This window comes from Lutra lutra, chromosome 3 (genome assembly GCF_902655055.1).
Source record: "Lutra lutra chromosome 3, mLutLut1.2, whole genome shotgun sequence".
In the NCBI taxonomy this organism is placed as follows: domain Eukaryota; kingdom Metazoa; phylum Chordata; class Mammalia; order Carnivora; family Mustelidae; genus Lutra; species Lutra lutra.
This window is the reverse complement of record NC_062280.1, coordinates 112,865,570-112,891,440: the sequence shown is the minus strand read 5'-3', so window position 1 is coordinate 112,891,440 and position 25,871 is coordinate 112,865,570. Positions and strand designations below refer to the sequence as shown.

Below are 25,871 nucleotides of genomic sequence, written 5' to 3'. Positions count from 1 at the left end.
AAGGTCATGGAGATTTATACCTATGTTTTCTTCTAAGAGTTCATACTTTCAACTCTTAAATTTTGGATTTCGACCCATTGTGAGTCAGTTTTATCCATGGCCTGAGGTAGTGGTTTAAAACCATTCTTTTGCATGTGGCCATCCAGTGGTCCTAGCATCATTTGTCAACAAAACTATTTTTCCTCATTGAATTGTCTTGGCAGTCTCATTGAAAATCAGTTGATTATGGATTATGGAATTATTTCTGGACTCTCAGTCCTATTCCATTTATATATGTGTCTGTCCTTGTGCCAGTACCAGACTCTTTGATTATTAACTACTGTAAATCTGTAGTACATTTTGAAATTGGGAAATATGGCTCTTCTGACTTTATTCTTTTTCAAGATGTTTTGGTTATTCTGGGTCTTTTGCACTTCCATATGAATTTTAGAATCAGCTTGCCCATTTCTGTAAAAAAGGCAGTTCTGTAAAAAAGGCAGTTAGGGGGTGCCTGGGTGGCTCAGTGGGTTAAAAAGGCAGTTAGAATTTTGATAGGCTTTGTATTGTATCTATAGGTCAGTTTTATGGGGGGAAGGAACTGTCATTTTAACAATATCAAGTTTTCCAATCCATGAACATGGGATGTCTTTCCATTTATTTAGGTCTTCTTTAGTTTCTTTCAACAATGTTGTATAGTTTTCAGTGTATAAGTCTTACCCTTTCCTGGTTAAATTTATTCCTAGGTATTGTATTTGTTATGATGCTAGTGTAAATGGAATTGTTTTATTAATTTCATATTCATATTGCTTATTGGTTGTGAGTTTTTTATATTGATTTTTTTAATCCTGCAAACTTGCTGAACTTATTAACTAGCTGTAGTGGTTTTTCTTGGGGTTTAGGCTTTTTTTTTTTTTTTTAAGATCTTATACATTTATTTGATAGAGAGAAACACAGTGAGAGAGGGAACACAAGCAGGGGGAGTGGGAGAGGGAGAAGCAGGCTTCCTGATGAGCAGGGAGCCTGATGTGGGGCTTGATCCCAGGACCCTGAGATCATGACCTGAGCTGAAGGCAGACGCTTAATGACTGAGCCACTCAGGCACTCTGGGTCTAGGCTTTTCTGTATCTAAGAGTATGTAGTATGGAAATGGAGATAGTTTTACTTCTTTTCCAATCTGGATACATTTTCTTTCCTTTATTTCCTTTTATTTCTAATTGTCCTTGCTAGAACCTCCACTATTATGTTGAAAAGAAATGGCAATACTGGACATCTTGTCTTGTTCCTGACCTTTGAGGGAAAGCCCTCAGTCTTTTACCATTAAGTATGATGTTAGCTCTGGGTTTTTATCTGGCTTAGGAGGTACTCTTTTATTCCTCATTTGTTAAAGGTGTTTTGTTATTGTTTCTAATCATGAGAGTGTGTTGGGCTTTGTCAAATGCATTCTCAGCATTCATATAATGTAATCAATTACATTGATTTTGGATGTTAAACCAACTTTATATCCTGGGATAAATCTCATTTGGTCATGATATGTAATACTTTTTATAGGCTGCTAGATTCAGTTTTGTTGAGGACATTTGCATCTATATTCATAAGCAATATTCATCTGCAGTTTTCTTGTGATATGTTTTTCTGATTCAGGGCAGGGTAATGTTGATCTCATTGAGTGAGTTGGGAAGCATTCCCTCCTGGTAGATTTTTTGAGAGTTTGTGAAGGATTGGTGTTAATGCTACTTAAACATTTGGTAAAATTCACCAATAAAACCATTTGGTCATGGGCTCATCTTTGCAGGAAGATTTTTTCTAAAGATTTATTATTTTTTAAAAAGTAATCTCTAGACCCAATGTGGGGTTCAACCTCACAACCTCAAGATCAAGAGTTGCATGCTCCATTGACCTTGCTAGCCAGGTACCCTGGCAGATTTTGATTATGGATCCAGTCTCTTGTTGTTGGCCTATTTGGATCTTACATTTCTTGTTGATTCAGTTTTGGTAGTTTATGTCTTTCTAGGTATTTGTCCATTTCAGCTAGGTTATTTGGTTTGCTGTAATGTAGTTTGTATATAACTGTTCACAGCATTCCCTTACAGTCCTTTAAGTTTCTCTAACTTCAGTCCCTTCTTTCATTCCTCATTTTGGTCATTTGTGTGTTCTTTTTTTTTCTTGGTCAGTCTAGCTAAAGGTTTCTTAGTTTTGTTGATCTTATCAAAGAATCACTTTTGGTTTTGTTGGTTCTCTCTTTTTTTCTTTTTCTAAACTCTTTTTCACTTATTTCTGCTCTGATCTTTATTATTTCCTTCCCTATGCTTACTTTGAATTTAATTTATCTTTCTGTTTCTGGTTTTTTAAGGTGAAAGTTTAAGTTATTGATTTGAGATCTTTTCAAATATATGACTATAAAACTATTTTATACTATACAACTATTTAACTATTACACAACTATTTTTTGTTTAATAGGCTCCGTGCCCAACATGGGGCTTGAAATCATGACCTCAAGATCAAGAGTCACATGCTCTACTGACAGAGCCAGCCTGGCACCCCTATGATACAACTAGAAATAACTATAGTTATAACCATACAACTATTTAGAAATATAAATTTCCCTCAAACACCACTTGAGCTACATCTCATAAATTTTGGTGTGTTGTGTTTTCATTTCAAGGTCTTTTCCAAATTCCCTTTTTTTTTTTCTTTGACTCAGCAGTTCCTTAGGAGTGTGTTGTTTAATTTCCACATATTTGTGAATTTCCTTCTCTTATTGATTTGCGATCTCCATTGTGATCTAAGACTGTGCTTCCTATGGTCTCAGTCCTTTTAAGTTTCCTGTGGCTCTTTTCATTGCCTGGCATATGGTCTATTCAAGAATGTTCCATGTACCCTTGAGAACATATGTTCTGCTATTAATGGGTAGAGTGTCTCATGGATGCCTTTTAGGTATAGTTGGTTTATAGTGTTGTTTATGTCTTCTATATCCTTGTTTAGCTTTTGTGTAATTAGTCTATCCATTAAGAAAGTTGAGTTTTGGGGCATCTGGGTGGCTCAGCATCAGCTGGCTTAAACATCTGCCTTTGGGTCAGGTCATGATCTTAGGGTCCTGTGATCTCAGGACACTGGAATCAAGCCCCATATTGGGCTCCCCGCTCAGCAAGGAGTCTGCATCTCCCTCTCCCTTTGTCCCTCTGCCCCTCCCCCTGCTTGTGCATGCTCTCTCTCTCTCTCTTTCTCAAATAAATAAATAAAAATCTTTTAAAAAGTGGAGTATTAGAGTATCTAGCTATAATTGCTAAATTATCTATTTTTCTCTCATTCTACCAACTTTTCTCCAAGTATTTTGAGTCTATTGTTAGGGTGCATATATATTTATACTTGTTATTTATTGTTGATGGATTGATGCTTTTATCACTATAAAAGATCCTTTATCGCTCTTGTAACAATTTTTGTCTTAAAATCTATTTTGTCTGATGTTAGTATAGATAGCCACTCCAGTTCTTTTTTAGTTGCTGTTGGCATGGTATATATTTTCCATACCTTTACTTTCAAATTATTTGTGTTTTTGTCTGAAGTGAATATCTTATAGAAATCATATAAGTAGATCATGGTTTTTTTTTTTTTTAAGATTTTATTTATTTATTTGACAGAGAGAAATCACAAGTAAGCAGAGAGGCAGGCAGAGAGAGAGGAGGAAGCAGGCTCCCTGCTGAGCAGAAAGCCCAATGTGGGGCTTGAACCCAAGACCTGGGATCATGACCTGAGCCGAAGGCAGCGGCTTAACCCACTGAGCCACCCAGGTGCCCCTAGATCATGTTTTTTTAAAAAAATTCCATTTGCTAATTTCTGACTTTTAATTGGAAAGTTTAATCCATTTACATTTAATGTTATTATTTTACATTTACCATTTACTATTTTTTAAAATATAACTCTTATGTATTTTTTGTTTCTCAATTCCTACAGTATTATTGCCTTCTTTTGTATTAAATTATTTCATTATGCTGTTGTTTTAAAATCAGATGGGAAAAATAGGTTGATAAACAAAAAGTACATTTATATATTGTCTTCTATTTTATCTATATAGTTACCTTTACTATTTAAGGTTAAATATACTTTGCTGCCTTTTATTTCTTCGTGTGGATTAAAATTGTTGCTTAATGTCCTTTAATTTCATCCTGAAGGACTCTTTTTAGTATTTATTTTCAACTGCAGAATTTCTATTTGGTCCCATTTAATAATTTCTATCTCTTTATCAATATTCTCCATTTGGTGAGCTATCCTTCTCATACTTTCCTTTAGTTTTTTTTAGACATGGGTTCCTTTAGTTTTTTAACATATTTAAAGTCTGTCTAGTAAATCTAATATTTGGGCTTCCCCAGGGACAGTTTCTGTTGATTGCTCTTTTTTTTTTCTGTGGAGGGTCATACTTTTTCATTTCTTTGTGTGTCTCATAATTTTTTGCTGAGAACTGAACATTTCAAATAATATGTGGCAATTCTGAGATCAGATTCTCCCTCACTCTTTGTTGCTACTTGTTTGTTTAGTGACTTTTCTTTTTTTTTTACTTTAAAAAACTTTTTAATTTCTATTTTGTTTTTTTAAATATTTTATTTATTTGAGAGAGTGAATAGGAGAGAGCACAGAGGGAGAGGGAGAAGTAGACTTGCTGCTGAGCAAGAGCCTGATGTGGGGCTTGATCCCAGGACCCTGAGATCATCACCTGAGCCAAAGGAGACGCTTACCTGACTGAGCCACCCACGTGCCCCTTTAGTGACTTTTCTGATCTAATTCTCTAAAGTCTGTATCTCTCTCCTTTGTGACCACTGAAGTCTCTGCTTGGTTGGTTTAGTGGCCAGCTAATGACCGGACAAGGTTTTCCCTCAATGCCTGAAACCAGTAAGTCTTTCAGTCTTTGCTGAGAGCACATAAGCCTATGTTGGGTCCCACCTTCAGCATTCAGGCAGTTTACAACTCTGCCTTAGCCTTCACTTCTGCCTTACACAAGCCTGAAGGTCAGTCAGAAGTGAGAGCTTGGGACCTTAGTTCTTCCCTGAGCATACAAGCAGTCCTGGGCTTTTGCATGAACTTCTAGAATCCCAGGAATATATTGGTCCTTTTTGAAGCCCCTGAGGACATCTCATTCCTCAGTTTTTCCTTTTAAGCTTTTTGATTAGTTTATTGGCACCCCTACAGTTATCCATTGCCTATGGCAATGACAGCTATGCTACCATAGGCAGTTAAAATAGTAGTACATTTGATAAATACCCCCCAAGAGAGGCCTTTAGCATTGGGTATGTGTGAGTGAGGTCACATAAAGACAAGACTTTCACATGGAGTCTTCCAGGAAATGAAGATTTAAAGAAGCTCCAGCCCTGTCTGCTTCTTAGTAATTGGGAATGTGGGATGTTATTTTTCAAGGCAGCCATGGAATTAGGGTATAGGGGTCATGGGCTAGGATAAGTTGAAACACCACAAAGCTCACTCTTCTTACCAAAATTCTTGACCAAATGCCCCTGGGTTACTGCAAAACTGTGGTTAGTTTACAGAGTTCTGAAAAAGTAGATTCTGACAATTTTTGCTAGTTTTTTCATTGTTTTTATGGAGGGACAAAATTTCAAAGGTTCTTACTCTGCCATTCATGCAGATATCATTCTTACTATGTTTTTGCAACTTTGTCCTCTGGGGCCAGAGTGCTGGCTGGGGACACCTGCAATGCTCTGACACGCACTTCTGCCAGACAGGTTGCGGGATTGGAGGGCTGGGGCCCAAGGCTGTGCAGAGATTTGGGATTTGGGCTTAATCAGACTCTAATTTCTGTTCTCAATTTCTAGCCCCTGGTGCTTCCTTTTACAGCAAATATTTGTTGAATTGATTAGTGCTTGGTAACCTTGGACTTGAACTTCATTTACAAATTATGAGGCACAAAACTCTTGTGGTTATGTCCTCCCTCTCTGGTCTATCTGTAATTGCAGAAACCCTAAATAAATGTTCCCTCCTTAAATGAAACAAACTGTGACTTCAGGTGAGTTCTGGTTTCCAGAGCTCAGAATTTCCCCATGGGAAGGGCTTACTGGGGCTGGTAGGAGGGACCCCAGGCCCCAGGGCATGGACTTCAAGGCGCTATAACAGAACTTTCTAATAAGCTTTCTTAAGCTTTCAGCTATTCCCATCAGAGAGGGAGAGGTCATCTTTGTACTCACTGGCTCCTACAACCTCAGTCTTTCTATGCTCTTTTGCCTGTACAGCCACCTTTAAAAAAATATTTGTTGAATTGATCAGTGCTTGGTGCTTTTGGCATCAAATGGCATTTACAAGTTATACTGCACCCAGTGCTTGTGATCATCTGGCTGTGTTATGGAGCTGACCCCCAGGGTGGTTAATGAGTTGAGATTTGCTGGATGAGGTATGCTTCTTGGTATGTGGGCCCGGCATCTGAGTGCCAATGGATCCTCTCCAAAGTTTCCCTCCACCCCAGTGTAGGAGGACCAGCACCCCGCTGTTCAGGAGAGCTACTGTTTTTTTCTTTTGAAAGGCAGAGGCAGATACTGCTTGTGCTTTCGAACTTTACTAGAAAGGTTCTTCAAGGAAATGGAATCAGTGTTAAAGATCTCCATGAGTGCTCTGGATCCTTATTTTATTGCTAACCATAGTGCCTGCTTAGCCAGCAGTGGCCACTATTCAGAAGCTGACCTTGGGTGTTTGCACTTGGATCACAATAACCCTGCTGGTCTCTTTAGGTAAAAATGCATGGAAATAGTGCCTTCCTGGTGGTCTTCTATCAGACTCTGCTCCTTCTGCTTTTCCTGACATGTTGGGGGATAACCTGTTCTCTGAGCTTTGACAGCATGGACTTCTTTTGGGTGCTTGGCCAATTTGTTGGTCGGAACCAAGGGACCAAGGCTGCCCTGGTCTGGGTCTCCAGGTGGCATTTGCAGCGCAGGCTCCCAGGGAAGGGAACAAGGCAGAAGGTGGGCATGTGTGGGACTTCCTTATCAGCTTCTTAACTGTTTTTTAGGATTCCTAAATTAGGTCAGCCAAGAGTCTATCATCAGCATGTCAGGTGGCTTAGGGTTCCCTGTTAGGCTCCTCTCAGACTGGGACCCCCAGGCATCCTGGCCTGACACTATGGACCTTAACTCAGTGCTGTTTGGGACCTTCCCAGCGAGTCCTCCCCGCAGCCTGGACCCAGCCCCGCCAGCCTCTGCTTTCACTGTGCTGCCCGCGCCGAGCGAACAATATCCTTTCTATTTGGAGTTGACTCTGCTGCCCTTTGGAGATCCCAGTGTGTAACGTGAGCTCCTGTCCAGAGAGGGTGGGGGGAGAGGCGCCCCCTGGACGCCGGTCTGTCCCGTAGCCGCCCTAGCGGCGCTTGTCCGGAGGTGGCTGCCGGCGGCCCTGCGGCTCTCGCCACCGCCTCTGACCCCCGAAGTCGGGGTTGTAGCGGTCATCGGAGCAGGGCCGCCCCGCCACGCCAGGAGGAGGCCCGCACCATGGCAGCTCGGCTGGGCGCGCTCGCCGCGTCGGGGCTCTACCGGCGGCGCCAGCACCGGCAGAGTCCGCCGCCCGCCGCACTGGGGTAGGTGGCCAGGGCTGGGAGGGGTCGGCAGGGACAATGGCCGGAAAGCCGTGGCTGCCGACCTTTCCTCGGACACCCGGCTTGGCCCTTCCGATGGCAGGAGCCTGTCCGCCCAGGGCGTGGGGATAGCGCCTGGGCTGGCGATATGGTTGGGGGTAGGGCGGGATTCATGTAGTGGGTTTGATGTCATCCTGGATCAACGTTCTTGGGTGGGACGCTGAGAATGGGGTGTTGGAGTTAGGTTGTCCCACGGAACTCTTACTGCTTGCAGACTGGGATCACTGTGTTGCCACTTTAGAGATGAACAGTGGTGGAGGTACCTGCTGGACATCACCCATCCAAAAATGACTAGGCTGTGATCTGAAGCCAGTTTGGACAGACTCTAAAATCTGAACTGCTTTATCCCATGGAGAATTGCCAGTGTAGACAACTGATGAAAGCCTCTTTTGGGGCAGGAAGGGGAGCCTGTGGGGCTCAGGATGCAGCTCAGTGCTTGGGAAGAGATGAGTTAACTGGGGGTGAGGCGATCCAAGGGGAGGGTCCAAAGGGGCATGGAGATGGTGGTACAGCCACTGGTGTGGGTCTCAGGGGCTAGGGGCTGGGCCTCAGGGGCCATCAGGTAGAAACTTGTAACAGAAAGTTGGGGAGAGAGTGATGAGGACTGTGAATGTGGGGTCATTGGCATGAAAGTGCCAGGTATAGCTCCAGAGGGGAAGGTGAGTGAGGAACAGTGGCAGAGGACCCTGAGGTTGGGAGGAAGGAGTGGAGAGTCAGGGAAGAAACAGGGAGTCACAGTGACAGAGGTGAGGGGGATCTGGAGGACCCAGGGATTAAAGGAAGTTGGGGGTGGCGCTAATGCTATGCTGGGAAAATCCAGCCTGCTCTGAGCTCACTGTGTCCCTATGATCAGAACAACCTTCAGGAGAGGTAATGAGGAATGACCAGAGACATCTTGGGTAAATGACAGAGCAAGGAGCAGAGCATTGGGTGGGGGTGTGTGGGGGGTGCAATACAGGCTGTAGAGCTGCCCCTGTTGCACACTTGGGATGGCAGTCCCCTTACACACCAGGACGGGGACTGGACAAGCCCATTTTTCAGGTGGGGAACGTGAGGCCAGGATGCCAAGAAACTCACCTGAGTGTGACAGTGCTAGAAGGGGAACCCTTACCGGTAGGCCTCTGGATGTCCTTGGACATGCATGGAGTGAGGTGTGGTGCAGGGAATGGCTCCCAGGGCATTGAGAGGCCAGAGACCATGCTGGAGAGAGATTTCATGGTATAGACAAGGCCAAGATGCAAGGAGGGCACATGGGCATGGTCATAAAAATCAGGCCTCAGGGGGCGCCTGGGTGGCTCAGTGGGTTAAAGCCTCTGCCTTCGGCTCAGGTCATGATCCCAGAGTCCTGGGATCGAGCCCCACATCGGGCTCTCTGCTCAGCAGGGAGCCTGCTTCCTCCTCCTCCTCTCTCTCTCTCTCTCTGCCTACTTGTGACCTCTGTCAAATAAATAAATAAAATCTTTAAAAAAAAAATCAGGCCTCAGGAAAGTCCTCTGCATGCAGGCACATACGTTTATATATACTTGTCTTTATTTTTCTGTGAATTTCTGGCTCGTGCCCTCCTTCAGCCCTCTGTTATCAGTGGGACGGTTTTAAAGTGCACCTGCTTCCAAGTCAGAGAAGGCGCTGGAGTGAAGAGGTATGGCTAGGGCTGCAGGAAAAGCCATGTAATCTCCCACAAGCTCCAGCCAGCCTGGGAAAATGTTCCTGGTGGGGTCAGTGCATCGTGTGGAGCAGCCCAAGGCGGCATTTCATTTTCCAGCGTTCCCCAGGCTGAGGGTGGGACTGGCTTGGTGGAAATTCTTGCAGCCAGGTACCCTCATGAGGGAGGAGGCCTGGGCGGTGCCTGGGGCAGCTTCCACTCGAGCTTCAGAGGTCATGCTGCTATGGGATCCCCCTTTGCTCCCTGTGCCAGGAACAGTGCCTGAGCACAGAGGAGGTTCTCAGTAAAGAAGTGTCACATGAAGGAGGGAAGGAATGGGACTGGCTGCTGTGATAGAGCCGTTCTGGGCTGTGCTTGCAGGTGTCACCTCACTGAATCCTCCCAGCTACCCATGAAGGTAGCTGTGGCTTCCTCGATGAGGAAGCCCTGGCTCAGGGCTTACTTTGAGCAAATAGCACAGCCAGGGAACACCTGAGCCAGCTCGGCAGCCTAGTTTGCCTGGCCGTACAGCACGTGCCTTGGACTCGTTGCCACTCAGCCCGATGTGGCCTCAGTAACACTGACTCATTCTCAAGTGTGAACGGACCCCTGTGGCCAGCCTCTGCTTATTCCCAAACCTCATCTTATCTTTCTAGGCTCAGATGGGTGGGAGGCTCGTGTGGGGCAGTGTCTAGGGTTGTTATTCTCTTCTTTCTATTTTTTTTAAAAGGTTTTATTTATTCACTTGAGAGAGAGAGAGTGAGAGAGCGTGCACAAGCAGGGGGAAGGACAGGGAGAGGGAGAAGGGGGCTCCTTGCTGCGCGGGAGCCTGGCACAGGACTTTATCCCAGGATCCCAGGATCATAACCTGAGCCGAAAGCAGATGCTTAACTCACTGAGCCACCCAGGGGTCTCGGGTTGTTACAAAACAAAACAAAACAAAACAAAACACAGAGTCTTGAATGGCTGTGCCTGTATAATGCTACCAGGAGCTAAGGGGACAGGAGAGAACATGGTCCAGTCCTGTGAGACCCTTAGCAGGTTACTGACCCTCTCTCTACTTCAGTTTCCTTATCTGGAACCAGCAACCTCTCCTCACAAGAAGTGGGCACAAAGAGGGCTCCCCCCCACCCCAGCCATTATAATGTTCAGTGCCATCTCATCACCCAGTGAGCTTACAAACTGGCTTGTGTCAGGCTTTCAGGATTGAGAGTGTTTTGGGGTATTGGGAAGGGTTGGCGAAGAGGCACAGATGGTGTGCTCTTGTACATTCTCTGGGCACCAGCTCTGCCTTCAGCAGCATTGAGTGTCGTCCAACCGGGGCAGGATGGTGATGTCTCCTTGGGGGACGCACTCGGCTGACTTGGTGCTCCCGTTCTTGGTTGGAATGTGTGAGGGAGGACGTGGAATGTCCACATCTCCCACCCTTTGCTCTCTGGCAGGGAGTGCAGGCAGGCTGCAGGCCTTCTCCAGCACTGGGCTGGGGAGGAGGTGCTCTGAAGGCTCCCAGAGTTGCAGGGAAACAACATCTCTCTTCACACAGTGCTTAGCATGCCTGGCCCTGGGCTTAATGTGCTGTGTGCTGTGAGCTCTTCACCTTGGCTCTGTGAGGAGGTAATTGCTACTCTGGCACAGCTCTTTGCAGGTGAGGCGCAGAGAAACTGGTATCCTTTTCCAGGTCCCCCAGCTGATGGGGGGAGCTATTATGATTCAAACATGGAAGGGTGAGCCCGGTACCCCCTCTTGTGTCATTGCCTCCTGCAGGAGATGGCTGGCCTTTCTCTCATGGTGACATGGTTTATTTGCTAGGCACATTTGCCTGTCTGTCCATCCCTCTGTCTTAGGCCAGTGGGTTGGAGTGTTGTCTGTGATCCTGAACAGGATGGCATGGGGATGCGGTCCCAGGAGTCCCTTGGGGGTGCTGCTGCCCCCCAGGACTTGGGCTGGAGCAGCCAGTGGGTGTGAAAGGTAGGTGGTCCCCTCCACACCCCACCTTCCACTGCCAGGGCTTGTGCAAGGCATGCGGGAGATAGACAGCAAAATCTTCAACCCGAGGCACCCAGGGACCCAGCCAGGGAACTAGACTCAGACCAGTTAAAGATCAGCTGCTCTGGCTAGGGGACCAGGTGAAGATGAACAGGAAGGTAAGGTGTGGCCACCTGCTGTGGGGGTGCTATCTGTTAGGGTCCTGGCCAGGAACACGGTCACCATGAGATGGAACCACAGAGGAGAGTATAACAGAGGGTCTACTTAGCAAGGGCGGAATGTTGAAGTTTGGTCAAGTGCCTGGGCTAGCAGCAAGCGACAGTGGCTGCTGGGTGGGTCACCTATAAGGTGTGGCTTTGGCTGAGAAGACAGCCGTCTGGAGGCAGTGGCTGGAGGTGGGAGTTGAGTCTGCCCCACTGGAGGCTAGAGGGCAAGGGGCCTTGGGAGGCACTGGGGCTTTAAGCTGCAATCCAAGAGCCTGGGGGCTGGACTTGAATCCTTGTTTTGGCTTCATTTTCTGGGTCCTTTGGGGAATTCCAGATCCAGGGTCACAGGATTTCCTGTTGATTTCTCACTTCTCCAAGACCAGTATGATCTTGTGCACAGCCGGGAGTTGGAACTTCCTCCCACCACCATGGGTGTGTGCTGTAGGAGGGCAAGGCTGCGAGGCTCCCAGTGTTCCCCAGTGGGAAACCATGCCTGTGGTGATGAGTCCAGCCCAGCCCTCCATGGCGGCTTAGGTTGTCACTCCTCTGAGTCTCTGGCCCACCTTGTGGAGACCTGCAGGGGGCTGCGGTGTGTATTGGGTTGGGGGCTGGTTGCCGCACGCAGACAGTGCCTTGCGTCTTGGGCTCTCCCTGACCCTGCCACCATCCTGCTTCCTTGCACCGGTGACCGGTACAAGGACAGAGAAAGTGGCTTTAGTCCCCCAAACACAGCTGAGGGCAGGCTGAGACATGCCTGGCAAGACTTCTGAAGAGCCCTCTGGCCCAGCCCCTTCCTGCCACATGGTTTCTAGGCTGAACAGAGAGGGAGTCCTGCCTGGAGCCCCCAGTCCAGCTTCAGCCTGTCTGGGTGCCAGCAGCTCCCCGTTAGACCCACTGTCCCTAACCCACCCCCAGGCCCCTGACCAGAAGAGCCCTCTCCCACCTCCTGCACTCATCCTGTTTAGGTAACCTTCCCTGTGATGGACACTTGAACACCCCAGCCAGAGCTTCACTCACTCGAGAATTCTTCTCATAATGCTGCAGCAGCAAGGCAGGGATGGGATTCATACCCTAGAAGGCAGAACAGGCTGGAAGGATTCTCAGGAGTAGGCAGCTTGTGTCTAGTCACTCTGTATGTTGCTGACGTTGCTGGCTGCTTGAATGTCTCCTTGCTGAACATGACTGTCCTGCTTTGCCCAGATATCCAGGCACCATCCCAGCCCCCGCCCCACCCATCTGTCAGAGCTGACAATTGAGACAAAACCTATTTGCTGTCCTTATTGCAGAAGGCCTGGGCGTCAGTATTTGGGAGGTCATAGAGGCTGTCAGTCTGAGACAGCTCTTCCAGGCCACATCTCAGGGCCTTTCAGCATGGGCTTGGCTCAGTGTGGGCATTTCCCCTTTGTGGTTCAGTTTGGACTTTACTCCTCCCAGAAGGAAGCCTACCACTTACCCCAGGGGTGGTGTTGCCTACCCTGGATGAGGACATCTGCTCCCAGCCTGCTCCTATCCCAAAGATTCCCACTCTCACTTGCTCCATGGTAAGGTGGTTACATGTTTTTTGAGGCAGGTGGTTTGCAACTGGCTCCTGGTGCAGAGGAAAGAGCCACTGAAGTCTGAGCAATCTGGATTCAAATCTGGACTCTGTCATCTGCTGTGTGAGCTTGGGCAAGTTACTTAATCTCTCTGAGCCTTAGGTCTCTCATCTGGAGGGCAGGGTTGCCTCAGGGATTAAATGAGTGGATTACAGAGCTACCGATTTATGCCTGGGTGAAGTTCTATATCTGGGAGACTCTGGTTCCCTGAGAAGAGGCGATAGGAGGTATAAGAGGGAGCTGAGATGACCACAGATACCCCAACATGTGGGCCAGCATGATGAAGACCGAGCCTCGGAACCAAGCACAGATGTTGGCAACTACTGCACTGTCCTTGTGGGGGCTTACTGTGGGCCAGACATGCTGCTGAGTGCTGGCACATGCCCCTCATCTAACTGGCCTGTAACCCATCTTCTGGTATTTCCATGGCTGGGAGTCTAGATCCAGAGAGTGAGGTCAGCCCAGGCCACCATGAGGGTGCTGGTCTTGAGCCCTCGCTGCTCTGATGGGTGTGTGCCTGGCTATGTCCTGGCCATGTCTGATGCTCCATAGATGTGCATGGGGACTCTAGGGCATCCGAAAAGATGGGGGCTTTAGAGTCTGGAGGGGTGCCGGTTTCTAATCCAGGCTTTGCCTCCACCCACTGTGGCCCTCAGGAAGAACACTAACTCTCTGCAGGCCTTGGCTGGTCCATGTATAAAATGGGGATGCTGCATTGGCCTGGTAGGGTTGTCATCTGGGAATACATACTATAGACTGGTGTGTGCTGGCACTTAGGATGCCCACAGGACATAGAAGCTTCGATGCATGTGTAGGCCAAGCCACTGCCAGGCAGCTCAGCCCCGACTGCATGTTGCTGAGTCCCCACAGTGCCAAGACTGTCATTAGGGTGAGGACAGTGAGTTCCCTCACTCTAGAGAGCATTTTAACTTTTTTTTTAAAAAAAGATTTTATTTATTTGACAGACAGAGATCACAAGTAGGCAGAGAGGCAGGCAGAGAGAGAGAGGGGGAAGCAGGCTCCCTGCTGAGCAGAGAGCCCGATGTGGGGATCCCAGGACCCTGGGACCATGACCTGAGCCAAAAGCAGAGGCTTTAACCCACTGAGTCACCCAGGTGCCCAAGCATTTTAACTTTTTAAGGAGGGAGGTGTGCCCCTTGAGTGCAGCTCCCCAGGCTTGCTTGTCTTTGCCCCTCCCCAGGCCTGACCTGTCCACCCCTTCTCCCCCCAGCAACATGTCCAACGCCTTGGCCAATGCGGTGTGCCAGCGCTGCCAGGCACGCTTCGCCCCTGCCGAGCGGATCGTCAACAGCAACGGAGAACTGTACCACGAGCACTGCTTCGTGTGTGCCCAGTGCTTCCGGCCATTCCCCGAGGGGCTCTTCTACGAGGTGAGCACACGGCCGGAACCCTCGGCCAGACTGCCGTATTGGAGCCCGAGCCCCCCCACCAGCTCAGAGCATGCTTCCTAGGAGCCAACGGGCTGTGCCAGCCATGGTCCCAACCAGTGACTGATGAGCAGTGTCTTTGTGGGCGTGTCTTCACTTGTGAAGCTGTGAAGGAGAGTCACTATTCATCCAGCCTCCTCTGGGTAGACTCTGGGAGGCCATGGGATGCAAACACCCAGCTCTGGCAGCACATACCCTCCTTTGAGAGCAGACAGTGAACACAATAAATATATGGTATATCAGATGGTGCTCAGTGCTCTGGGTACAGGGAATCGGGCTGCGGAGGGAGGGTGGTCAGGGAAGATGATGTTTGAGCAGACCTGAAGGAGGTGAGGGAGCCAGCCTACATCTGCAAGAAGAGCATTCATCAGAGAGCACAGTCAGGTGCAAAGGCCCTGAGGTCAGCGCATGCAGGGTATTTGAGGGTTGCCAGAGGCAGTCTGTCTGACAGCTTGAAAAGGAACACTCTCTTTGCTGTGCTGGGGAGAGACAAATATGGGCAGGCACAGAAGCTGGAGAACAGGTGGGACCAGAAGCTGGATTACTGAAAAAACCCTGATCAAGTGAAGTGGATCTAGGCTTGGTCACACTGCCTCATAAGAGCAGATTATTTAAATTTTCAATAATCTTGCCAACTAGTGGTTAAACATAACTCTTATTAAAAATTAAGTTATATAAATGTACAGTGAAATAAAATTTTATTGGAAACAAGGGTAACACATACTCAAAACTCACCACTTCCTAATTATTTTATTACGTTTTCCTATCATCTGTGCCTTCGAAGTTACTTGTCTCTTGTACCTGGGTGGTGGAAATGTACCCTGATGGCTGCTGCATGTATCTGAACTCCATGCTGATGTTGTGTTGGGAGCCTGACATTGTCTGTGGCAGGAATTTTCACACCATAGAAACTGGTAAATGCTACAGAGCAGATCCCGTCTTCCAAAGGGCTGGTTGGTCATCATTTACCAGTGTGCCACTGGTGGTTGCAGTGGAGGTGGTGACCAGGTCTCAGAGACTAGAGAGGCTTTGAAGGTACAGCTGACGGGATGGACAGATGGACGGCCGTGCAGTGTGTGAGCTCCTATTGGCAGCATTGGAGACTTCCAGCCTCTTGGGAAATGCTGGCCCACTGTAGAGGCAGGGGGAGGGGAGGCTGAGCTCTGTTTGTGGTGGCCATGTGCCTAGAACAAAGCCTGGCACACAGTAGGTGCTCAGGAAAGAGTCGTTGCTGAATGAAGTTCACGCCCTGCTGCCTCTACGGGCCACTGTGTAGGGCCATATTCAGTTGCAGACTAATAAGATGCTCATTTCAGAGAAGAGGACAAACCAATCTTTTTTAAAAAGAAAATTGTCAAGGGAGAAGAAATCAGGGGCAGGGCTTGGCCATACTTGGGACCATGGCAAGGCCATCATTGTCCAGGCAGATGGGGACAGTGGCTGGTGCCTGGAGTGGCTCCTGCTAGCTGCAGGACTTGGGGTGGAGTCTCTCAGGCCCCCATGTTTTTCCTGTGTCCCTCTTTCCGTCTCCCTCTCCGGGTATCTTGTGGCCTCTGAGGGAAATGGACTTCTCACATAGAGAAGATACACAGGAAATAGGGCCAAGCGACATTTATAAATCAGACTTGGTTCCAGCCCTCGGCTCGCTCCCAGGACCAGCAGGGCCAAGGTCTTGTGCAAACAGCAGTGGCTTTTGAGGGCTGGCCTTGCCCAGTTCCCAGCTTCTTGGAGACCCCTTACTTTGCACGCCCGCCCTGTGGTAAAGGCCCATTCCTGCTGATTCCCTCCCATCTCCAGGCCTTGGCCCAGTTGCTCTGGATTGCCCTCCTCTCAGCACTCCAACCCCTGTGGTCTTCCAGCTCCTTACCACCTCCTCTAGAAAGTCTTCTCCGCAGGGAGGGTTGGGTGCCGCACCCAGTTTCCTGTCACAGTAGCAATTGCACAAATTCGGGTGCCTTTCTAGCTTTCCTGAGGGTGGGTCCTGATCCAACAAAGACCGGCCAGCTGGAGGGGAATGATGGAGGTTTGCTTGAACATTCTCTGCTGGTCCATTTGCAGTTCGAAGGCCGGAAGTACTGCGAACATGACTTCCAAATGCTGTTTGCTCCATGCTGTGGATCCTGCGGTAAGGGCTGGATGTAGCGCACTCCTCTGCATGCCTAGGGGGTTGGGCAGGTAGGCGGGAGCACAGGTGCTCTTCCCCATCCCCTCTCTGAGCACCAGCTCTCTGGAGGCATCACCTCCCTAAGCTCTGGGAGGGGAGCCCTGGGATCAGGCTGAGCTCAGGCGAGTGCCAGTGTGGGCAGGGCTTCAGAGGGAGCTGGGAGGGGGACACGTGCCTGCCTCAGTGATCTGGGACCCTTGTCTTCCAGGTGAGTTCATCATTGGCCGTGTCATCAAGGCCATGAACAACAACTGGCACCCGGGGTGCTTCCGCTGTGAGCTATGTGACGTGGAGCTGGCTGACCTGGGCTTCGTGAAGAACGCAGGCAGGTGAGGTGGGCCGGATCCTGGCTAGGAGGTGGACCCTCACCAAATGCACTGCTTAGTGCCTTAGTGCCAGGCCCTGCAAGGCCTGGGCCCATCTGCAAGGCAGCTGAGAGACCCTGGTTTATAGGTGAGGGCTGGGGCCAGAGAGAGTAGGGGGTGACGAGTCAGGGACTGCGTCAGGCCTGGGCTTGCTCCCAGAAGCAGGCTGACAGCAGGCAGTGAGGAGGTAGCTGGCTGGGGCAGGGGCCATCAGAGGCAGTGGATGGATAAAGAGCTTTGGGTCATCACTATTGCCTGGCCAGCCCTTGCTGCTGAGCGGAGCTGCCTGCCTCTTTCCCTGTGCCCCTGACTAAATGCTGCTGGAGAGAAATCACTCAGCCAGGGGGCCCGAACTGACTCTGGCACTCTGTGCTAAGTTTCCTTTGTAGACTGAGTTCCCTTCTTCCGGGAGGACTGGCTCTTTCCTCCCTGCACCGTCTCTTTCCCCTCTATCCTTCTAGAGTGAGGACCTCCCACCACTTTCCCGAGGGGAAGGCTCTCCTGCTCCCTGCCCTGGTGCTGCCCAGGCCTCAGTCACAGTGCCCCATGGAGGCCCTGTCCCTGCTCTACCTTCTCCAGTGGATCTCTCTGCTGCAGTCTGCGCTGCTTCTCCCAGAGCTGTCCTCCCATCGTGGCTGTCTGCGGCATGTTCCAGTGCCCTTGCTGGCTCCTCTCACGTGCCCCCCACTGCCAGTCAGGTCCATCCCCATGACCTCCCTCCTCATTGCCAGACCCACGGGTCACTACGGTCCTCTCTTGACCTCTCAGTGGGCTTCACGGCAGCTTTTTCTTCTTGCTGAAATGCCTCCTCTCCAGGCACCCAGGACCCTGTGTTCTCGTGGTTTCCTCCTGCCTGGTGGCTGTGCTGGGTCCTCTCCTCTTCTGACCTCCCTCCACCTGTCTCTCCATGTTGGCTTGCTGGGGGCTCAGCACCTGGGCCTCATCTCTGTCCAACGTCCCAGAACCCCAACTGGCATGCATGCACTGGATGATTCAGCTGTCCACCTCCACTCCAGACCTTTCCCTCAGGTTCTCAACCACTTGGTGCCCACTGGGCATCCCAAAGGCAACAGGCCCCAAACAAACCCTGGCCTCTCCTCCACTGACCAGCAGGTCTCCTCATGCAGTGAAGGTGGCCGCCTACCCTAGCTGAGAGTCCCCTGCCCTCTTCTACCTTGTCACCTCTCTGTTCTCTGCCACTGTACCATTTGTTCTGGGTGCAGCCTGCAGTGATCTCTCCCATTCTCCTGTTGCGTGTTGCCTGGTGTCGGTCTTGGTGTCTGTGGGCCCCTGGGCAGAGGTCCCTGTCGTTGTCTACAGAAGGGGCTGTGGAGGGGAGGTGGTGTCCCAGCGGTCCTGCGCCGATCAGGGGTTGCCCACCAGGTGTGGGCCTGAGCGAGTCCTCTCTCCTGAGCTCCAGCTCACACGGAGCTGCCTGTGGCAGGAGAGGCTGGGAAAACCCGGGAGAGGCTGGAAGCGCTCCGAAGTAAGGTGCTGCTGTGAAGAAAGTGTGGCTGCCCCGCAGAGACCCTCCTCGCCCGGGGCTGCCCTCTGAGGCCTGTGGTGCAGAGTGTGAGTGTGCACGTGGGGGCAGGCTGCGGGGGCTGTCTGATCCAGAGACAAAAGCAGGTGCTGCCTGGCCTCTCCAGTCCTCACCTCGGCTTTGCCACTCTTGGGTGGGAGGGAGGAGGAGTTCTGGGAAGGGAATTATGTCAGCCGAACACAATAACCTTCAGAATCTTAAAGTACAGTTATGTTTACAATCAGTGTGATCAGGTACAAAAGGGGACCTGGGCCCCGCCGTGGCAGGTAGAGCCTCTCAGGAAGCAAAGGACACCGCTGCTGGTCTCGGTTAGTGGGACACAGGGTTCCATGCCAGGCGTGGGCTCCCTGCTGGAGGTGTCCTGAGACAAGGACAAAGCCCGGCTGCCCCGTCTGTCCACCCCTGCCGGCTGCTCAGCTGACTCAAGAGGGATCAGGCAGCTGCTGAGAAGCCATGGGTTGTCAGGCCTTGCACAGTGAGCAAGGACCCAGCGCTGAGATGAGGAGCCCAAAGGCCGCGCTTGTTGGATGTCATTTGCTGGCCAACATGAAATGTACCTACAACACTCAGTTACAAGTTACCGTCCATGTCCCCTGAACTCAGGGGTCATCTGGCAAAGGTGCCACCCGGGAAACTCATACTCCTTCCCCTCCATCAGGATTCCCACACCCCCTTCTCTTGAGTCATTCGCAGCTGCCGTCTGGGGTTCTTTCTGCAGAGCTCTGCTGCTGTGTGTTTCTCGGGAAGGAGGTTGGGAGTCTAGCAAGCAGCCCTTGGGGAAGAAAGACACTCATTGTTTGGGAACTGTTCCTCTGGCCTCCTTGCCCCGCCTTGCCATGGGGTGAAGTCACTGAGTATCCAGTAACTGTAAGTGAGCAGGGCCAGCACAGTCTCTGCAGGGGGTGGGTGGCTGATTGGTTCCGTGGAGGGGTGTCCTCTTTTAGGGATTTGCACATGAGATAAGACAGAACCAGTTACTGGGTGCTGAGTTCCACCCTTGGAGAGACTGGGCTTCTTCATCACGAGTCTGGTGGCGTGCACCCTGAGGTGGGGTGGGGAGGTCCTTCTGAGGACAGTCTGTGGCACTGGGGCCCAGGGCTGGCGTCCGGGGGCTCACAGCTCTGACCTGGCACTCAGTGAGCTCTCATTGGTTTTCCCTTCAAAGCTGGGGGGCGGGCCTGAGAGCCTTTTGCCACAGACCAGGTTGCACAGGGCATCGCGGAACTTCTCAGCCACAAAGAAGTACATGACTGGGTCCAGTGCCCCGTTGAGGCTGGTGAGGCAGGAGGTGACGCGGTTTCCCAGGGCCAGGACGCGCTGGGTGGCACATGAGGTCCCTCCGCCGTGGTAGCGCAGCACGTAGACGGAGCGGTGCACATGGTAGGGCACGAAGCAGACCAGGAAGATGGCGAGCACCACGGCGATCATGCGGACCGCCTTGTTCTTGAGGCGCTTCTCCACGCGAGGGCCCTGCCGCAGGCTGCGGATGATCAGCAGGTAGCAGGTGACCGTGGTGACAAACGGGAAGGTGAAGGCCACGGCCAGGGACACGAGGGCGTGCTGGGAGGCCTTCTCCCGGTACAGCTGCAGGCAGATGACCGTGTGGTTGGTCTGCACGGTCTGCGGGCTCACCAGCAGCGGGGCCATGGCTACGGCCACCACTACCCAGAGGAAGGCGCAGGCCAGGTGTGCATAGAGGGGCCTGCGGAGCTTAAGGGACTTGACGGGGTGCACGATGGCCAGGAAGCGGTCAGCGCTGATGCAAGTGAGGAAGTAGATGCTGGCATACATGTTGAGGTAGAAGAGGAAGCCGGTGAGTCGGCACGGGATTTCCCCAAATGGCCAGTGGTTCCCAGAGAAGTGGTAGACGAGGCGGGTGGGCAGGACCAGCACACAGGACAAGTCGGCCACAGCCAGATGCATCAAGAATACGTTGGCGGGGGTGCCTGACTTGTGGTCTCGGACGAAAAGCCACAGGGCCAGGGCATTGCCAACAAAAGCCAGGATGAAATCCAGGAGGTAGAAGGAGGCGAAGAGGACGTTCTCCAGTGGCGTCTCCTGGCCACATTGCTCTGAGATGACCAGGGAGGAGTTGGCGGTCAGACCTGGGGAAGCCACCTCCAGGCCATTCATGCTTCAGCCGGAAGCAGAGCCAGGGGACAAGCCTGGAGGGAACAAGCAGACAGGTTCCAGAGCCTGGGACCTGTGAAGCATCTTAGTTTGTCATCGCCTTGGGGACTACTGACAGCAGTCCCTGTGTTCATCTGGGGTGGGTAAGTATCACAGGCTTTCTGAAGCTCAGCAAAAAGCAAAAACAAAGCCAGGGCCTAGAGCTTGCTAGCCTGCTGCTGGGGCCGGCTTCCCACTGGCCACTGCATCCCTGCCATGTGCACAGGAGCCTGGGTCCCCCTGGGTGTCATCCCAAAAGTCCACTCTCTCAGACCATGGGGACAGTGGGGAGTGAATCCCATCTGTCTGGGCTCTGAGGTGGAGGGAAGGCCCCACATTTTCTGCTATGTTCCCCAGGTGTGCTTTCTGAATGCTAGGGGGTGGTGCGAGAGGCCTTTGAGCTCCAGTCCCGATGGGCATGGTAGATCGCCCCTTCCCTCCCTCCCTCCCTCCCTCCCTCCCTTCCTTCCTTCCCTCCTCCCTTCCTTCCTTCCAGATTGATTTATTATTTGAGAGAGGAGAGAGAGCCCAAGTGGGGGGAGGGGCAGAGGAAGAGAGCCCTCAAGCACTCGCCCTGCTGAGCTTGGAGCCCAGTGCAGGACTTGATCCCGGGACCCTGAGATCATGACTTGCCTGGGCAGTGTCTGCAGAGGAGGTGGATGCCTGGCAGACCCTCACTCGAAGGGCAGCTTCTGGGGCTCCCCTGGAAGGCCCACCTGTGTGACTGCCATGCAGAGGGGCAGGAGAGGGGCTTGTAGGAGGAAAGCTACAACCCAGCTGCTGGAGGAGGAGCACCGGCTGTGGCCATGGCATGGTCAGGGCTGTTGTCCTGGCTGAGCCTGGCTCTGTACTGAGCGCTCGGGGAGCCAGAGCAAGTTCTCTGCAAGCGTCCCCTGGCTTCGCTTCCCTCAGGAAGCCTGGTGGCAGCTCTGTCAGCACAGCAGCCCCTCGAGGATGAGGAGGCTGGGCATGGCTGAAGAGCAGATGCGTGTGGGGAGGGCCCGGCACACCCGCCTTTAGTAGACAGAGCAGGGCAGGTGGTTGAGACTGTGGGTGTGCTGGGCTGTCAGGCTGGGCAGTGGCTTGACCCTCCCCATCAGGCTTCATCAACCACCACTTGGGTCCTGCAGGGACCCCGCCACCCCCGACAGCATATACATGAAAGGGAGAGGGTGGCTGCCTGAGCAGGAGAGAGCCAGGGACAATGTGGGGGAATGGCAGAGAGCCTCTGGCCTATAACCATCCTCAAGTAAAGGGGGTTACTTTCCTAGTATTGAAGGGACCCAGGAAGTTCCCGAATGATCTCCCCTGCTCCAGAGTGGGTCAGGATGCCTGAGATCCAATACAGAGAAATTATTTTCCTGCTGTTTCCAAGTACATGTGACCTGAGGGGTTGTTGCCAGGGAAGCCCTGGCTGCTGGGAGAGGGGATGGGGCCAGGCAAAGGAAGGGTGGTATGGAACATGGGGCTGGGTTTGCTCTGCTCTGGGCTGCCCCTCACACCTGGACTCTGCCCCTCAGGGCAGTTGTCACCCAGCCCCTCCCTGAGGGCTGCTCATGGGTACTGGCTATCCACTCGACCACTCCTAGGAGGCAGGCATTGGTAGTCTCCTTTTATAGATTAGGGATTAAGAAGTCAAGGCTTAAAGTCGGCTGACTTGACCCAGGTCATTTGGCCAGAGACAGTGGCCCTAGATTTGGAAGTAAGCTCAGGGACACCTAGCAGGAACACCCAGCACCTCCCGGAACACTGCCTTGCCTCTGTGGGTGGCTGGGTGCCGGGTGCCAGAGCTGGGACTGTGGCTCGGCCTCAGGGCTCATGCTGGAATTGTCCCCCAGGCTCAGGGGCACCTCCTTGGGGTCTGGCCCCAGGACTGGTAATGTAATTTTTGGCACCCAGTGCAAAATAAAAACGTGGGGCCCCTTGTTTAAAAAGTAGGAGTTTCAAGATGGAGATAGCAGAGCATTACATCGATTGTGGGGCCTGCCTGGCTGCACTGGTTGGTGGCCGTGCCAGCTCCTGGCTGTTGGCCTCCTACCCGCTGCCCTCAGCTTCCCACTAGCGCCGAATGCCACATGCATGGTGCTCTATCTGGGATCTAGACTCAATTTTAGAATGCTTTTAGGCTTGTTTCTGGTTTGTTGAGGTTTCTGTAGCTCTCCCATTTTGGGATTCTTGATACTGATTTTTTGTTGTTGTTGTTAGTTGTTTATTTATCAAGACAACCTATTCCATAACCCAATATTCGTGCTTCATAGTTCAGGAACACAGGTCAGTGACAAACTTCAATTGAACTCAACCCAAAGAAATTCTTTACATTCCAAAATCACTTTGCACTCTGAAAGATACCAGCCCTCCTCATCTCCTCAAAATCTTTCATGGAATCGTAATTTCTGTAGAAATCTGCATATGCCTTCTTTCTTGGTTCGGCCACAGCAAACTTATAGAAAGCTGCAACCCCCAGGGATACAACGAAGGCTCCAACAACATGAAATCGCAGACGCTTGGCCAGAAGGCCTCGCATCTGAGGTTTCGTCAAAGCACTGGAAGTCATGGTCGTTATTCTCCTCTACACCAACTTCAACCTAACATCCTTCCTAACAGATCGGATTCTTGATACTGATTTTTGCAGTGTGGTCTGAAATGGGCCCCTCTCTGCATACCCCAGACCTGCAAGCTTCTGCCTGCTGTCACTGGCTCTCCCTGTGGCGCTGCTCAGAACAGGGTGGTGTGGGCACGTGGAGCATGCCTGGGCCTGGACATTGGGGGCTCTGGGGCTATGGGAAAGCCAAGCTTCAGGGGACAGGTCTTGGGCCTCCATGAAAGGGAGGAGTGGGCAGGCGTGGCCTTAGGAAGGGGCCCAAGGTAGCTGTGGTAGGTGGGCATGGCTGTTTCCTCGCATGGCCTGAGACCTCTTCTTCCCCGATCCTCTTTCCGGCTGCTCCCTGTGCTACGGTATGCTAGTGGAGGAGAGCATGGGTACTGATTCCAGCTGACTGTCATCGCAGTCGCAATGCTGTGCACGAGGCACTTGCCCTCTCTGTGTACCTGACAGTGCAATGGGAGTACCACCTAGAGGGACCACTGTGATTCAGACCAGGGCAGCCTTTGATAAATAGGTCATGCTGTTATCCCAGAGAGTGTCTCAGGGACAGAGATACTGCCCATCCCTGCCCGGCCCGTGCTCTGAGTTTGCCTCTGCTTGGCTCCCGAACCCCCTGCCTGCCCGTACCGGACTCTGGTCCTTACCTCTCACAGCCGGGTCCAGGTGCAAAGGCAGGAGGGCTACAGGGTGGCAGGTGGGCTGCGGCCAGTGGCTGGGGGTGCTGGCAGTGGGCTCCGTGCCGCTGTGGTGGAAGGCTGGCTATTTAAGGAGAGGAAGGGAGGCTGCAGCCCCTCTTGGCCCTGAAAGGCCGCTTCATTCCGAGAGGTTCCTTGTGTGGTGGGCCACTCCTACGGCTGTCTCTGCTGCCACTGGGTTGTGAATATTCCAGTGTGTCCCAGCCTGCAGTCACCCCCCCCCACCCCGGCCGACCAGCTTGGCCACTAAACGTCACAGAGGCCAAGTGTGTGACTATGTTCGAAGCTGTGGAGTGGGCGCGGGCTGGGCGGGGTGGAGGGGACTGGCTGGGAAGGACAGAGACAAGAGGACGTTTCAGCACAGGATAATTTCCTACCAGTGGGGGCAGGGAGGGGCTGGCCACCATGGCAACGGGCCTGGGCTCCCAAGCCTGCTGGGGGACAGTAGAAGGGGTCTTGTGAATGGGGAGGGTGGGAGACTGAGGAGACTCTTTCAGGACACTTGCTGTGGGGTCCTTGTGTCTTGCCCCGTATAATTAGGCTCCGTTCGGACGTGCGGAATAAATCATGGCCTTTATCTTGAGCAGGGCACAGCTGCAAGCCGCCTCATAATGGGGCGCTGTCTGTGCCCGTGGGACGCGGCTCAGCCTGCGAGACCTGGCCCTTACCTGTGCAGGCTCCTCCTCTGGACAGGAGGCCTGTGAGGAGGGCCACAGTGGTCCACTGCCTAGGAGTCCCCAGGTCTCCTCCTGGGGGTGGCTTGAGGCTGGGGGCGGGGGTCGGGGTGTGGGCAGTGGCTGCTCCTGACACTGAACAAGCAAAGCTCGTTTGTCTCTGTCTTCCCCCAAGTGATGTATCCGGTAACACAGGGAACCAAATCAGCATGCCTAACCTCAAAAGACCTGTACATTTTTTAGTTAAAAAAAATGTACTTAGCTATCGTTGGGGAGTAACTACCATGTAAACTATCTTAAATTTGTTTTTCACACAGTCCCATGCAGTCGGGATTGTTGCCCATTTTACAGATGGGAAAACAGGCTCAGAGAGGTGAAGTCACTTGCCAGGAAGTGGCAGAGCCGGGATTTGAACCAAGTACATGCCACTCCAAAACTTACGATTTGTGCGGGTTAATGTTTTGGTTCATTCTGGTTTTTCTTTTGTACCTTAGTGCTTGAATTCTTAGGTACCGTCTTCATTCTACCTAGAAAAAAATTCTGCAGATTGTCCTTAGATTTGGTACGGGGATCTAGTCTGTTGGAAAGATGTTTCCCTGTGTGCCTGGATGGCTCAGTCAGTTAAGCGTCTGGCTTTGGCTCAGGTCATGATCTCGAGGTCCTGGGATTGAGCCCCACATTAGGCTCCCTGCTTAGCGGGGAGCCTACTTCTCCCTCTTCTTCTCCCTCTCTCAAATAAATAAATAAAATCTTAAAAAAAAAAAAAAAAGATGTTTCCCAGCTAGGGTTCCTTGTGGGGCACTGGGCTCCTCAGTTTGGTCTCAGCTGGGAGTCAATGACCAGGGCCCGGCCCCTCCTCTACGCTGCCTCACGTGGAGGTCCGGAAGGACTAGCTCACATCCATTTGACTCGAGGGTGTCTGGCTTCTTCTGTTGTTGGGTGATTGCTGACAGTAGCTGTGAGGGCATGATTGTTGCAGCAGAATTGTGGGGGTTGGGCTAATTTCTATAGCTTTGGAACAGAAGTTATTCTGTATGGCTTGAGTGATGTCATAACGCTAATAGTAGTTACCAAAATTGGGATTGGGGTCGTAGGGCATAAATGCTGTGTCTGTGACAGAGGCACAAGCTGGTGGCAGGTGTGGTGTGGAGAGCGTGAGGCATGGTAGTCTGGTGGCTG

The 25,871-nt window shown here is 51.4% G+C and overlaps 2 protein-coding genes across 9 annotated transcripts in view; one reads left to right on the top strand and one right to left on the bottom strand.

Annotated features, from left to right (window-relative positions):
- The window catches only part of LIMS2 (LIM zinc finger domain containing 2), a 42,132-nt gene that overhangs the window by 10,211 nt on the left and 6,050 nt on the right, over positions 1–25,871 (top strand). For 4 of the 8 annotated variants that reach the window (XM_047722740.1, XM_047722735.1, XM_047722736.1 and 1 more), the window contains 3 exons: positions 14,261–14,420; positions 16,536–16,602; positions 16,850–16,970. In XM_047722740.1, coding sequence (XP_047578696.1) covers positions 14,265–14,420; positions 16,536–16,602; positions 16,850–16,970 — 344 coding nt within the window. In that variant the 5' untranslated portion in view covers positions 14,261–14,264. Of the gene's footprint in view, positions 1–7,345; positions 7,544–13,000; positions 13,103–14,260; positions 14,421–16,535; positions 16,603–16,849; positions 16,971–25,871 lie in introns of those variants that run through there. The other 4 variants (XM_047722739.1, XM_047722733.1, XM_047722734.1 and 1 more) reach the window with 4 other exon arrangements.
- On the bottom strand, positions 18,515–24,329 carry GPR17 (G protein-coupled receptor 17). The gene is made up of 2 exons (XM_047722741.1): positions 23,968–24,329; positions 18,515–20,714 (listed from the first exon to the last, which is right to left on the bottom strand). The coding sequence occupies exon 2, from the start codon at positions 20,680–20,682 to the stop codon at positions 19,663–19,665; it is 1,020 nt and encodes a 339-aa protein (XP_047578697.1). The 5' UTR covers positions 20,683–20,714; positions 23,968–24,329; the 3' UTR covers positions 18,515–19,662.